Consider the following 13524-nt stretch of genomic DNA (forward strand, 5'->3'; position numbering starts at 1 on the left):
CACCGTAAAAAAGCAGTATGTGTAACCTACACACTTTTCACAAGTGTAGCTTGTTATTGTCGGTCAATCAAAGCAGCACTACTGTCAGGGGCTCCTCCATGTGTAGCAATTAAGTTGGCTAAATGAGAAGGAGTAGGCTACAGTGATCAACCAACAGGTAGGCTGTTTAATATGAATGGAGTTGTAGAGAAGGATGGGGGAGCGCAGCAAAATAGCCTTAATTCGCCTTGCAATGCAAGCTAGCTGGCTAACTGACTTAGCTTGACTCATGTAGCTAGCTAGCTTCTTTACATCGATTTAATGCAGCCAAGATAGACACTACCAGATGAGATGCTACTGTTGTAGATAACCTATCGGAGCAACAAGTTTGTCTAGTTGGTTTGGCCACTTTCTCTCCCTCCATGTCAGACACACCGGCCCCTGCTCCTCTCACGCCCCTCCCCCACCCATCTGTTCTGAAACAACAAGCAGTGCGCTGCCTCTCCTGAATCGTTATAGCAAGTCCCCATTGAAGTTGGGGGAAAAAAATATGAGTTTTCTTTAAAACACATGTATTTCGCCTATCCAGAGTTCTAAAAATGTTTCTATGATATTATTCGGAGAGTGAAATCATTTCAAATGCCCATCCCTACTCTGTGGACAGTTGTTTTGTCTTGTGACCGTGTATGTTTGTGTCTATGGTCTTGTGACCTTTGTGTGTGTGTGTGTGTGTGTGTGTGTGTGTGTGTGTGTGTGTGTGTGTGTGTGTGTGTGTGTGTGTGTGTGTGTGTGTGTGTGTGTGTGTGTGTGTGTGTGTGTGTGTGTGTGTGTGTGTGTGTGTGTGTGTGTGTGTGTGTGTGTGTGTGGTGTCCTACGTTTGTGTATTGGTGTTCGTTTGTGTGTGTGGAGGGGTAGCTGTCTCTATAGTGAGAGTGGGCCATCGTCCCCTGCCCTCCCTTCTCTCTAAACTCTTCTTCTCCTATAGCTGAAGGAGTATGAGAGCCACAGCCGACAGTCCAGCAGTACTGACACTGTAGAGTGGACTGACGGATCCTGTCCCAATCTAAACCAGTCCTCTAACTGCAACGTAAGTACCTCTCTGAACTCTGACCTTTCACTGACCTTTCACCTCTCACCCCCGTGACCCTCAGGATCAAAGCCCCACAAAGGAGCAGCCATCTTTGTTTGTGTGTGTGTGTGTGTGTGTGTGTGTGTGTGTGTGTGTGTGTGTGTGTGTGTGTGTGTGTGTGTGTGTGTGTGTGTGTGTGTGTGTGTGTGTGTGTTCGTGTTACCTAGGAGTATTTGTGTGTGTGTGAGAATGCGTATATAAGATCATTGGCAGTCACGTCCCTTCTCTAACTAACCTGGATATCATGACATAACCCCAGACATCCCGCATCCCGCATGTGTTGACACCCCATTCTGTGTGTACACTGTAAAGGGGTTGCCGTAAATTTGACAGGCAGCTAAATGGCAACTAAAATTCTGTATTTCATATTACAGTACACCTACTGTAATATAAATACGGTATCAATGCATGTACCTTGTAATGCCATACAGTACAATACCATAAAATTGACTCTATTATACTGTAAAAAATTAATGCTACTGTAATCAAATGAATTCATTAACGAATGAAATCCGTTGAGGGGAGGGGTTTGTATTTCAGTGTGTTTCTGTAATTACAAGGGATTGGTCAAGCAGGTTGGCTGCTTGGCGAAGTGTTCACACATTACAGTATATTAATGAATATTTTGTCTTTTACATCACTTGCACTTCCAAAGGCTTCCAAACAGTGACTACAGGGCAAAACAGAACGAAAGGACATGGCAAAATGCTCAACCACTTAAGATTTAAGACTTTCTGCCACTTCAATCTGTCCCTTATACAAATTGATGGTGCACTATAACAACATAAGCCTTAAATTGGTACAGCATTCTCACTCACGGGTGCACATATAGGCAAACTTCAGAATATGTTAATGAGACAGAAACAATACCATGCATCCACTAGTGGTCAAAAGGTTTTTGGCGCTCCAAAGATACGGTACTGTACTATATTCTGTGGGGTGGAATTACAGTACCATTCGAAATGCAGCAATTATTTCCCAGTCCCTATGGGACTCCCAGTCACGGCCAGTTGTGATACAGCCTGGATTTGAACCAGTGTGTCTGTAGTGACACCTCTAGCACTGAGATGCAGTGCCTTAGACCCCTGCGCTACTCGGGAGCCCGAACCTTCCTCCCTCCCTCCTTCGTCCTATAGCTGGGTCATAGTAGTCATGTAGGGTGTGATCAGGATAGGATCAGTGTCCTGGTTGTCAGGGGCCCACAGGGCCTGCTCATACCCAGGCTGAGGCACTCTTTCCAGGTTAGGATAGGCGGCCATGTGTGGGGTCCCTGTTGGGCTAGGCGGATGTATTGTCACTCATAAGGAGGAATGGCGCTGCCTTCTACTGTGGAGAATAATACATGTGTTGTATATTGGCTTCTGCACTGAAGAGCAAATAGTGAGCTGACTTGGGCCATGAGGTTTGCATCATCATCAGCATAATACATGTTATAGTAAGCTTTACTGTAGTCATAAAGATGAACTCTGAACAGAGAACTGATTTCCATCCAACCCCGGCCCTCATTCCATAATGAACTTTTCCAGAAGTTTACACTGTAACTTTTCCCCCTTCTTTAATTGTAAGTCAGTGCTGGAAGTAAATGTGTCCAGTCCGGATGAGCAGCTGTGGTCAGTAAAGGCCAGGCCCTGGACAACTCTCAGTCCTTTTGAAGTGTCCCTCCAAGCCATGGGGTTTAGTTTGTCTTAGTGACAGGTCACAGAACCACGGCCTCACTCGGAGGATACTGCTTGTTATTATAGTGGATCCTCAAGGCGGATGTGAGTGGTTTGTTTGGATGGAGACTAGTCATACTCACTGATGATCGTTCAAATCAAATGCTTCTTTCTTGCTGGGCCAAGTCAAGCTCTGTTTTCCTCTTGGGTTTAGCCTCGCGGCCCACTAGATTGGTGGCAGTGTGTGTGTGTGTGTGTGTGTGTGTGTGTGTGTGTGTGTGTGTGTGTGTGTGTGTGTGTGTGTGTGTGTGTGTGTGTGTGTGTGTGTGTGTGTGTGTGTGTGTGTGTGTGTGTGTGTGGGAGACATCACAGGGGATAGACGCATTGGCTGACAGGCTAAATGGAGGACTGTGTGTGTACATGTTGGGCTTTCAGATGTACTGGAGATCAATGGCTCTGAAGCAGAACCGGGTCCAGATGGGACCTTTTGCCTCACAAGCACCCCCACACACACACACGAACCAAGACACACAGATGTTTTGTACTTCTATCCTCGTGGGGACCCGACATTATTTCAAAATCACATTTTCCCTAACTCTTACCATAACCTTAACCCAAACCTTAAACCTAACTCCTAAGCCTAAACCTTACCCTAACCCTAATTCTTACCCTAATCCTGAACCTAACCCCTAAGCTTAAAACAGCCTTTGTGCTCATGGGGATATGGGAAATGTCTCTACGAGGGAGAATTTTCCTTGTTTTACTATCCTTGTAGGGACTTTTGGGGATTTCAGGTCCCCACAAGGATAGAAGAACCAGCCCAGTCTCTCTCTCTCTCTCTCTCTCTCTCTCTCTCTCTCTCTCTCTCTCTCTCTCTCTCTCTCTCTCTCTCTCTCTCTCTCACAGAGAGAGAGACATAAACATAGAGACAGAGCCACATCTTCCTGTGAAGATGGTCATGGATACACATCACAAAAGCACCATCTGGATACCCAAATATTTATATGTACATATGTGTTGCCGTGGAAACCCAGCTGCTAATAGCTGGAGCTCAACATTCCCTTCCTTCTGAATGATCAGCAGTCTTGACATCTGTACTGGACCGCATGCTACTGCGTGTATGCTACATTTTCCTTTCCATATTAATTCATATTAGAGCGTCCTTCCGCTCTGAAGACGACTGTTCTAGCATGGTGCACCCACAGCCTTGACACCAAGCTGACTACAATCCTGCTCTGGGCTCTGTGGATATTCTGGACAAGACCCTGTCATGCTTTCAAACAGCTTTCACATGCAAGTAAAGTTTTCCTTTCTCGTAATAATTGGCTAATTGGCTTCCTTCAATGAGAAAGTCCTGTTGTAAGGACTTGTGCAGAGAGCCGGCTCCAAGCCTGGTCTGTGGTGCAGTATGGCACTGCCTGGTAGTTGATGTGGCGCTGCAGACAGGGCCCTAGCAGGCTAATCTCCCTGTTAATCTTCTCCATGCCCTCGGCTGCCACAGGCCTGCTTCCTGTCCCATTGGATTGATGGATGGGGTGTCCGATCGACGGAGGGAGAGAGGATGGGAGGATGACTGGAGGTGTATTGTTCGAGGGAACACTTGGCCTGTCTTCAGGGCCATTAGCACGCGTCGGCGGAGGGAGGGAGGAAGAGAGGAAGTGATAGATGGAGGACAAAGAGCTCTCACTCCCCTCAGGCCCCCGAAACACAGCAGGAGTAGGAGGAGGGAGGCTCTGCTTGATTAAGCACCAGTTTAAAATGGACCCGTTGAGGAAATATCTTTCCTCTTTTGGACCTGAGGGTGTGTGTCAGGGGTAATGTCCCCTGCTTAAACATGTAATTATGTCATCCCCCAGCTTCCAAACGGTTAATGGGTGTGTGTGTGTGTGTAGCTCTGTGGTCGCTCTGTCCAAAGAGCCGTCCTCTTCTTAGCCTGGTCTCTCTCTCTACGTCTCTCTCATCTCCTCGGGCTGGCCAATAGAGATATGGGGGCCAAGGCAGGGTCAGAGGGGCTCAAACGCTGTGATTGTTCTCCTCTCTCCACCAGGCACAACGTGCCTTTTCTCTGCTGCTACTCACTTCCGTCGCTTTCATTCGGCAGAGCTGCCTTCGCCAAAAGGCTGCAGATAGTTTGTGAGAGTGAGCGTGTGCGTCGATGCTGTGTGTCTGTCTGTATGTTGTGTGACTGTGCGTGCCTCACTCTGGATATGCTGTGTTGCTGCATGTTGTGTGACTGCGTGCTTCACTCTGGATATGCTGTGTGTCTGCATGTTGTGTGACTGTGCGTGCTTCACTCTGGATATGCTGTGTGTCTGCATGTTGTGTGACTGTGCGTGCTTCACTCTGGATATACTGTGTGCAGCGTGACTAACCTGGGAGTAGCTAGGACAGGTTCAGCCTCATGCAGCATGATGCCTGCTTCTTAATGCTGACCTGGGAATGGGAGGAGCACGAGTCTGCTGTCCTAAATGCCTAAAGCTGTGAGTAACATGTCACACTCAACTGCTTAGCATGCTTAATTAGATTTCACTGTTTTTTCTGAGGTAGGGAACCGCTTGTGTGTTTGCAGGCACAGTGAGATTCCCTCTAGGTTTGCATCCATTTGCAAGGGCTTTACTGGCTTTTCTCAATCTAGTTTTGCTTTTAATATGCGCCGTTAATGACTGTGTGTGTGTGTGTGTGTGTGTGTGTGTGTGTGTGTGTGTGTGTGTGTGTGTGTGTGTGTGTGTGTGTGTGTGTGTGTGTGTGTGTGTGTGTGTGTGTGTGTGTGTGTGTGTGTGTGTGTGTGTGTGTGTGTGTGTGGAGGCATGTGTGTGAGGGGTAATGACTGTGTGGCATTGTTCCACTGCGGGGTTGCTGACTGCAGCAGTTTTTCACCACTGATTGATTTCCAGACGTTGGTGTCCCTCACGGCTGCATCTCGGGACTATGTCATTGTCACCTCCTCCTCTCCCCCCAGGCTGTTATGTATTGGCAAGGGACAGAAGTGTCTCTCTTTGTCTTCTCTTCTCTCCTATTGCATTCTTCTTAATGACCCAGATTTACAGTACAAGAGATTATGCTTATGAAAACAGCACAACAGAATGCATTTCATTTAAATGTGTTAATTGAGCACTCATTGAAGCATCGCTTTCTCTCCTGTATATAAAAGCCATGCTGCCTCGCTTTCACCCCTGGCTGTCCTCCGGGACTGTCTTGCACATGAGTGGCTCATTCTAAAAAAGCAACACACATACACCCTGCAACAACGATGCACACAACACCAACACCCACAGGAATAATGAACCACTCTGTCACGTCCTGGCCAGTATAAGGGTTAATTGTTATTGTAGTTTGGTCAGGACGTGGCAGAGGGTATTTGTTTTATGTGGTTCAGGATGGTGTTTTTGTAGTGAGGGCATTTGATTTAGTATTCCGGGGTTTTGGGGCACTGTTTGAGATTCATGTATTCTATGTTTAGTCTAGGTAGTCTGTTTCTATGTTGAGTTAATTGGGGTGGACTTCCAATTGAAGGCAGCTGTGTGGTGTTGCCTTTGATTGGAAGTCCTATATTAGTTGGGTGTGTTTGTCTGTGTGTTTGTGGGAGATTGTTCTGTGTTTAGCCTTGTGCCTTACAAGACTGTTTTGTTCATCTTTTGTTATTTTTGTGTTCATTTTGAATTTATTAAAACATCAAGATGAGCATACACATACCTGCTGCATTTTGGTCTCATCACTACGACAACCGTGACACACTCCGAATAATAATATTCACGCTCCACTCCAGTAAGCAGGTTTATTGTCATGACTCTTGCCCTGGATGCAGCACTGCAGAGTGGTCACTAGCTGGCACAGCCACAAAGTCATACAATCAGATTTTAAACCTAACCCTTACCCTAACATGAACCCTAACCTTAACCACACTGCTAACACTAATGCTTAACCCAAACCTTAAATGATGACCAAAAAGGAAATGTTTGTCTTTTTACGTACAATATAGCCAATTTTGACTACAGCTGGCCCAGCTAGCGGAAACCGCTCAGTTCTGCCTCCAGGGCAAGATTCCTGACAATAAACATCAACCTGCTTCCAGTAATGTCCCATATGTACAGTACCTCAGCAATAAGCATTAGTCAGGTCTGGTTCCAAACTGCAGCGGGCTGGCTCGCTCTTCTCTGTCTGTCTCTTTCCTGTCTCCTCATCGATTCTCTCATGCTCATGCGCGCACACAGACCTGTTATTACAGCACAGTCTCTGAAAACCTTACTCTGTAATGTTTTCTGGAGCTAGCAGAATAGACTTCCAGACAGATGTGTGTGGTTAGTGAAGAGGGAGGACAGTGGGGTTAAGAGGCTCAGGGATGAGGGGGGAGTCATTCTGCGGTTTAGAAGCTGAGAGGTTGTCAAAAACTAAGGGGGGGCGGGGTTCAACCTCATGGTCTGATTCTGCTGTTGACAGAGGAATGGAGTATGGAGCATGCACCACTGAGACTAGCGGTGGAAAGAGGGGGCTGATGGGACACCAGAGAGATTTATGGATAATGTGCAGGTCACAGAGCTCCTATGGTACAGAAAGCTATCATTCTGACTGAGAATTCCAAACTGGCTGGAGGAGTCCAAGGGAATGTGGAGGCCAGAGGTCCTTGTCACCTAGAGTGCCTTTAGAAAGTATTCACACCCATTGACTTATTCCTTGTTTGGATGTGTTACCACATGGGATTAAAAAAAGATGTAGTTGTCATTTTTTTGTCAACGATCTACCCAAAATACTCTAATGTCAAAGTGGAAGAAAAATTGAACATTTATTTTAAAAAATATTTAAAAAATAAAAAATACAACTGGGATTCATATGAAGTATTCAACCCCTTGGATCAATACTTGTTAGAATCACCTTTGGTATCGATTATAGCTGTGAGTTTTTCTGGGTAAGTTTCTAAGAGCTTTCCACACCTGGATTGTACAATATTTGCACATTATTATTAAAAACAATCTTCAAGCTCTGTCAAGTTGGTTGTTGATCATTGCTAGACATCCATTTTCAAGTCTTGCCATAGATTTTCAAGCCGATTTAAGTCAAAATTGCGAAATTTGTGTGTAGGCCAGTGACATAAAATCTCAATTGAATCCTTTTAAAATTCATGCTATAAATTGTATTGTAGCTGGACACTATTGTAGCTGGAAACGGCAGATTTTTTCATGGAATATCACATTTTATTTGTCACATACACATGGTTAGCAGATTTTTTACATTTTTACATTTACGTCATTTAGCAGACGCTCTTATCCAGAGCGACTTACAAATTGATGTTAATGCGAGTGTAGCGAAATGCTTGTGCTTCTAGTTCTGACCATGCAGTAATATCTAACAAGTAATCTAACAATTTCACAACAACTACCCTATACACACAAGTGTAAAGGAATGAATAAGAATATGTACATAAAAATATATTTGGATGAGTGATGGCCAAACGGCATAGGCAAGATGCAGTAGATGGTATAGAGTACAGTATATACATTTGAGATGAGTAGTGTAGGGTATGTAAACATTATATAAAGTGGCATAGTTTAAAGTGACTAGTAATACATTTATTGCGTCCCATTTTGAATGATTAAAGTGGCTAGAGATTGAGTCAGTATGTTGGCAGCAGCCACTCAATGTTAGTGATGGCTGTTTAACAGTCTGATGGCCTTGGGATAAAAGCTGTTTTTCAGTCTCTCGGTCCCAGCTTTGATGCCCCTGTACTGACCTTGCCTTCTGGATGATAGTGGGGTGAACAGGCCGTGGCGCGGGTGGTTGTTGTTCTTGATGATCTTTTTTGCCTTCCTGTGACATCGGGTGGTGTAGGTGTCCTGGAGAGCAGGTAGTTTGCCCCCGATGATGTGTTGTGCAGACCTCACTGGAGGCGTGCATGGCCACGCAGTCATGGGTGAACAGGGAGTACAGGAGAGGGCTGAGAACGCACCCTTGTGGGGCCCCAGTGTTGAGGATCAGCGGGGTGGAGATGTTGTTTCCTACCCTCACCAACTGGAGGCGGCCCGTCAGGAAGTCCAGGACCCAGTTGCACAGGGCAGGGTCGAGACCCAGGGTCTTGAGCTTAATGACGAGTTTGGAGGGTACTATGGTGTTAAATGCTGAGCTGTAGTCGATGAACAGCATTTACATAGGCATACAGAGGCCCATTATCAGCATCCATCACTCCTGTGTTCCAATGGCACATTGTGTTAACTAATCCAAGTTTATCATTTTAAAAGGCTAATTGGTCATTAGAAAAACCCTTTTGCAATTATGTTAGCACAGCTGAAAACTGTGCTGATTAAAGAAGCAATACAACTGGCCTTCTTTAGACTAGTTGAGTATCTGGAGCATCAGCATTTGTGGGTTTGATTATAGGCTCAAAATGGCCAGAAACAAAGGACTTTCTTCTGAAACTCGTCAGTCTATTCTTGTTCTGAGAAATGAAGGCTATTCCATGGTAGAAATTGCCAAGAAACTGAAGATCTCGTATAACGCTGTGTACTACTCCCTTCACAGAACAGCGCAAACTGTCTCTAACCAGAATAGAAACAGGAGTGGGAGGCCCCGGTGAACAACTGAGCAAGAGGACAAGTGCATTAGAGTGTCTAGTTTGCGAAACAGACGCCTCACAAGTCCTCGACTGGCAGCTTCATTAAACAGTACCCGCAAAACACCAGTCTCGACTTCAACAGTGAAGAGGCAACTCCGGGATGCTGGCCTTCTAGGCAGAGTTCCTCTGTCCAGTGTCAGTGTTCTTTTGCCCATCTTAATCTTTTCTTTTTATTTGCCAGTCTGAGATATGGCATTTTTTTTTGCTACTCTGCCTAGAAGGCAGGAGTTGCCTCTTCAATGTTAAAAAATGTGTTTTCCTTTCAAAAACAAAGACATTTCTAAGTGACCCCAGACTTTTTAAAAGTAGTGTATGTATATATATATTTTTTACCCCAATTTCATGGTTTCCAATTGGTAGTTGCAACTGGAGAGGCAAAGGTCAAGAGCCATGCAACCTCTAAATCACAACTGCTTCTTGACACAATGCCCGCTTAACCCAGAAGTCAGCCCACCAATGTGTTGGAGGAAACACTGTACACCCGGTGACCGTGTAAGTCTGCAATGCCCACCACAGGAGTTGCTAGAGTGCAATGGGACAAGGACATTCCAGCTGGCCAAACCCTCCCCTAACCCAGATGACGCTGGGCCAATTGTCCACCGCCCCATGGGTTTCCCAGGCCTGGACTCGAACCAGGATCTCTAGTGGCACAGCTTGCACTGTGAGGAAGTGCCTTTGATCACTTCGCCACTCAGGAGGCCCTAGCTATATAGTTTTTAATAAGGTCATCTTTGCAAACTAACAACCACAATAATAAAATGAATTGGGCCCCCATTGATTTTGTTATTATATTTGAGTCACTCAGATGGAATAAGAACACTGCATAAGCCATGGCTAAATGTGTACAATTGCAGAAAATGTGCTTTAAATAAGCAAATCTTCTCTCAGCCCCATCGGAAAATATGTAGAGGTTCAGGAAATCTACTTCAATACCAATTTTTTTCTCTCTCTCTCAGGTCCATGACAAAATGTGTAGAATTGCAGGAAACTAGCTTTAAAACTGTGCAAATTTCTCTCTGCCCAAATTTGGGCTGTGGGGCCAAGAGGAGGGCCTCTAAAATGACCACACCATTGGCCTCGCCAACTACCAAGCCACTGCTGAAATCAATCCTTGGGGAAACACTGTGCACACATACACATTCCCTCATAATGGATCTCTGTGTGCCTCAGCACAATGCTGCGGATCACTCCATTTAGTGGCTATTGGGTAGTCAACAGCTCGAGGCTCATTCCAACAGGCAGCACAGAGTCTGATGTAGAGACACACCACAAATGCCACGTTCACTGAATATCTGTGGTGAATATCTGTGGTGAATATCTGTGGCATCTCCTCATTGTCCTCTCCCGTTCAGTGTTTTTGTTGTTTTGGCCTCATTAACGCGACCGGAATATGTTTTTCATATAAATGTCTTACATAATGTTCTACAATGCAATATGAATGCCCACCAACCCACCCTCCATGCTCTCCTATCACTAACTATGTCCACCCTAAAACATGCACCGTAACTGTCGCCAACCCCCAACACCTGTGTGTTTCAACGGTGTGGTCAGTTTCCCCAAGACGTAAGTGAATGACCTACAGTACGATGTTGTTTCATAAAGGTTTTGATATGGGTCACTGTGTTATGCCTATGGTTCTGTGGGTCCCTGTACACTACAGACAGACAGTCTCTCCCCTGTGTCTCGGAACCCCTGTGACGCCCCCTCTCTCCCTCTCAGTCTCGGGAGCAGTCTGATGATGAGCAGTCAGAGGACTCTGTGAAGTTCAAACGGCTCCACAAGCTGGTCAACTCTACCCGCCGCGTCAGGAAGAAACTCATCAAGGTGGAAGAGGGGAAGAAACCCATCTCGGAAGGTACAGCACATGTCCGTACTAACCCGAACAGTCTACTGTATGCTGTGTATTTAGAATGCTGTAACACTGTTACTATGTGAATGGGTTAAAACTGGTTTTGCTCTATTGGACATTGCTCTCTCTAATGGATAATTGATTTGCTGTTTTTCTCCTCCCTGTAGATTCTTTGAGACTGGAGGTGTCTTCTACCTGTGAGGACAACACAGCCCTGTACACAGGGGTCCTGAAGAAGTCCAGCCTGCCCCAGGATGCCTCCCTGACCCAGGACCAGCTCTCTCTGGACGGGGACACAGACAGCCTGACCACCTCCCCTTCTTCCAGCAGCCTGGACACCACCTGGTCCGGACACAAGCTGGTCAAGACCTTTTCTAAGTCCAGCAGCACCCACGGCCTCATCCGACCCCCCAGGAGAGTCCCTGCTGGGTCTGGGCGTCTGGGGGCCGTCGGGGTGGAAGGTAGTGGATCCTCCTTCTCGGAGCTGGACGGCTGTGGAGCCGAGGAAGACGAGAAGGTGTCGTGCTCCATGACGGAGGGCGAGATGAGGAAAGCCATGACCTCTCTCTCCCACGGGGTAAGTAACGACACACTCTATGGCTTCTACGGCCTCACCCGGCCACGCCCCAAACCACACCCCCAGCCCCGCCTCCTTGTTGCCCTCGACGACATCTCCCAGAGTAGCCCCAAACCCACCCGTCACCATGCCAACTGGCTCAGGAAGCCCGACCCCAATTACGCCTACTCCACCAAACACCTGCTCTACCAGCGCTCCCGGAACTATGCCAAACCACCTGGGGCACCCCCCTCCTGTTCCTCCCCCTCGCCTCCTGCCCGCTGTGACCTGGCCAAGGCTAAGAGTGGTACGCTGGGTGGAGGGGGGTGTGGGGGCTGGGCGTTCCCCCCTCGCAGACTCCGCGGCCGGGCGGCAGTGAGCGAGCTGAACATCACATATGTGGTAGAGCGCAGCCTCTACGGCCACCTCAACTGGGCCCAGCTGGTCCGACCCGTCACCCTCAGCCGCGCAGAGCACCGCTGCCTATTGGAGGAGGACAGGGAGGCGGACAGGAAGTGGGCGGCCAGCGTTGACCGCTGCACCAAGCGCGTGCTCTTACGCATCCAGCAGAAGTCTGTGAGTTCTACCGTAGGGCGGGGATGGGCTACAAGCCACCCCCAACTGGCCAGGAGGACCAAGGCTAGCTTCAAGGCTGCACAATAACCCTCAGGTTTAGATACAGACACAGGGCTGATAATGTTCCTGTCTTCTCTACTTTAATCCACATGGAGCTTGAATATTTAGAAAGGTTAGTTTAACAGTGACCTCCATTGAGAACCAGAACATTCCACAACCTTTAGATATGAAAGCCCTTGGCATTATAGTTCATTTTCATGTGATAAGAAATAGTAATGGGATGTGGCTGTTCTGACTCAGGAGGTTAACAGTGGGTACCAGTGTAACAGTAGAGGTAACTGCCATTTAGAAATGTCACCTAGCCCAAACCCTAGAGGGAGTCTCCTGAGTCAGAGTGGAACAGACAGAGACACAGCTTTGATAGGTCACTGCTCAGGAGCTGACAGACACACATACACATTCTCTTCCCTCTCTTTTTAACTTTCTCCCATCCCTTGTTTCTCTTCCTGTATATCTCTGTACTCAGTAGAAGGGGAACAAAGTATATCTTTTCCAGCTCAGTGAGAAATAAAAAGGAGAAAGAGAAATCTGGGACAGTGACAGTGGCCATAAGCCCAGCTAAATGATCAGGGCTGGCAAGGCCAAACACGCCTCCACACATCATTGAGAGAGATGGTATGATAAGGTGTAGTCAGTGTGTGAAAGTTCAGTCACAAGTCAATAACAAAACTAGCATGGACGTTTTAAGTGTTGATGGTAGGAATCCTCCTGAAAGAGTATTTCGATCGACACGGGGAAGCTTAACAGAGCTATTCTGCAGCCTTGAAGAAGCCTGAATCCTTGCTGTTACTTGTCAATCATTGGACGTGGTTCTTCATCCATAGATGCATGGCCATTCCATTCAATATATCCAACAACATCACTCCATCTCCAGTCTTCTTTTTGGATGCCTTCTCAATCGCTTCTCTTCACAAAACGATGGATTCCTGTGAAGTCCAGAGAGTGGAACTGCGGACACGGACACGATAGAAAGCAATGGTCTCAAAGCTAATTCAATGATAAGATGGCCAATCTCTCTCCTCAACAGTAACTCACTTCTACCCTCATGACTGGTCCTATTGAAACTCTCCCTATCGAATGGAGAGATATGATAGATAGGCAAACCCCCTACATATC

At 46.7% G+C, this 13524-nt stretch overlaps 1 protein-coding gene across 6 annotated transcripts in view; it reads left to right on the top strand.

Moving 5' to 3' along the window:
* LOC106571830 (SAM and SH3 domain-containing protein 1) overlaps positions 1 to 13524 on the top strand; it is a 335706-nt gene that overhangs the window by 285546 nt on the left and 36636 nt on the right. For 5 of the 6 annotated variants that reach the window (XM_082961933.1, XM_082961937.1, XM_082961936.1 and 2 more), the window contains exons 8-10: positions 965 to 1066; positions 11087 to 11222; positions 11384 to 11793. In XM_082961933.1, coding sequence (XP_082818059.1) covers positions 965 to 1066; positions 11087 to 11222; positions 11384 to 11793 — 648 coding nt within the window. Of the gene's footprint in view, positions 1 to 964; positions 1067 to 11086; positions 11223 to 11383; positions 12349 to 13524 lie in introns of all 6 variants that reach the window. The other variant, XM_082961932.1, reaches the window with a different exon arrangement.

This window comes from Salmo salar, chromosome 15 (assembly GCF_965601325.2).
Source record: "Salmo salar chromosome 15, fSalSal1, whole genome shotgun sequence".
Taxonomy (NCBI): domain Eukaryota; kingdom Metazoa; phylum Chordata; class Actinopteri; order Salmoniformes; family Salmonidae; genus Salmo; species Salmo salar.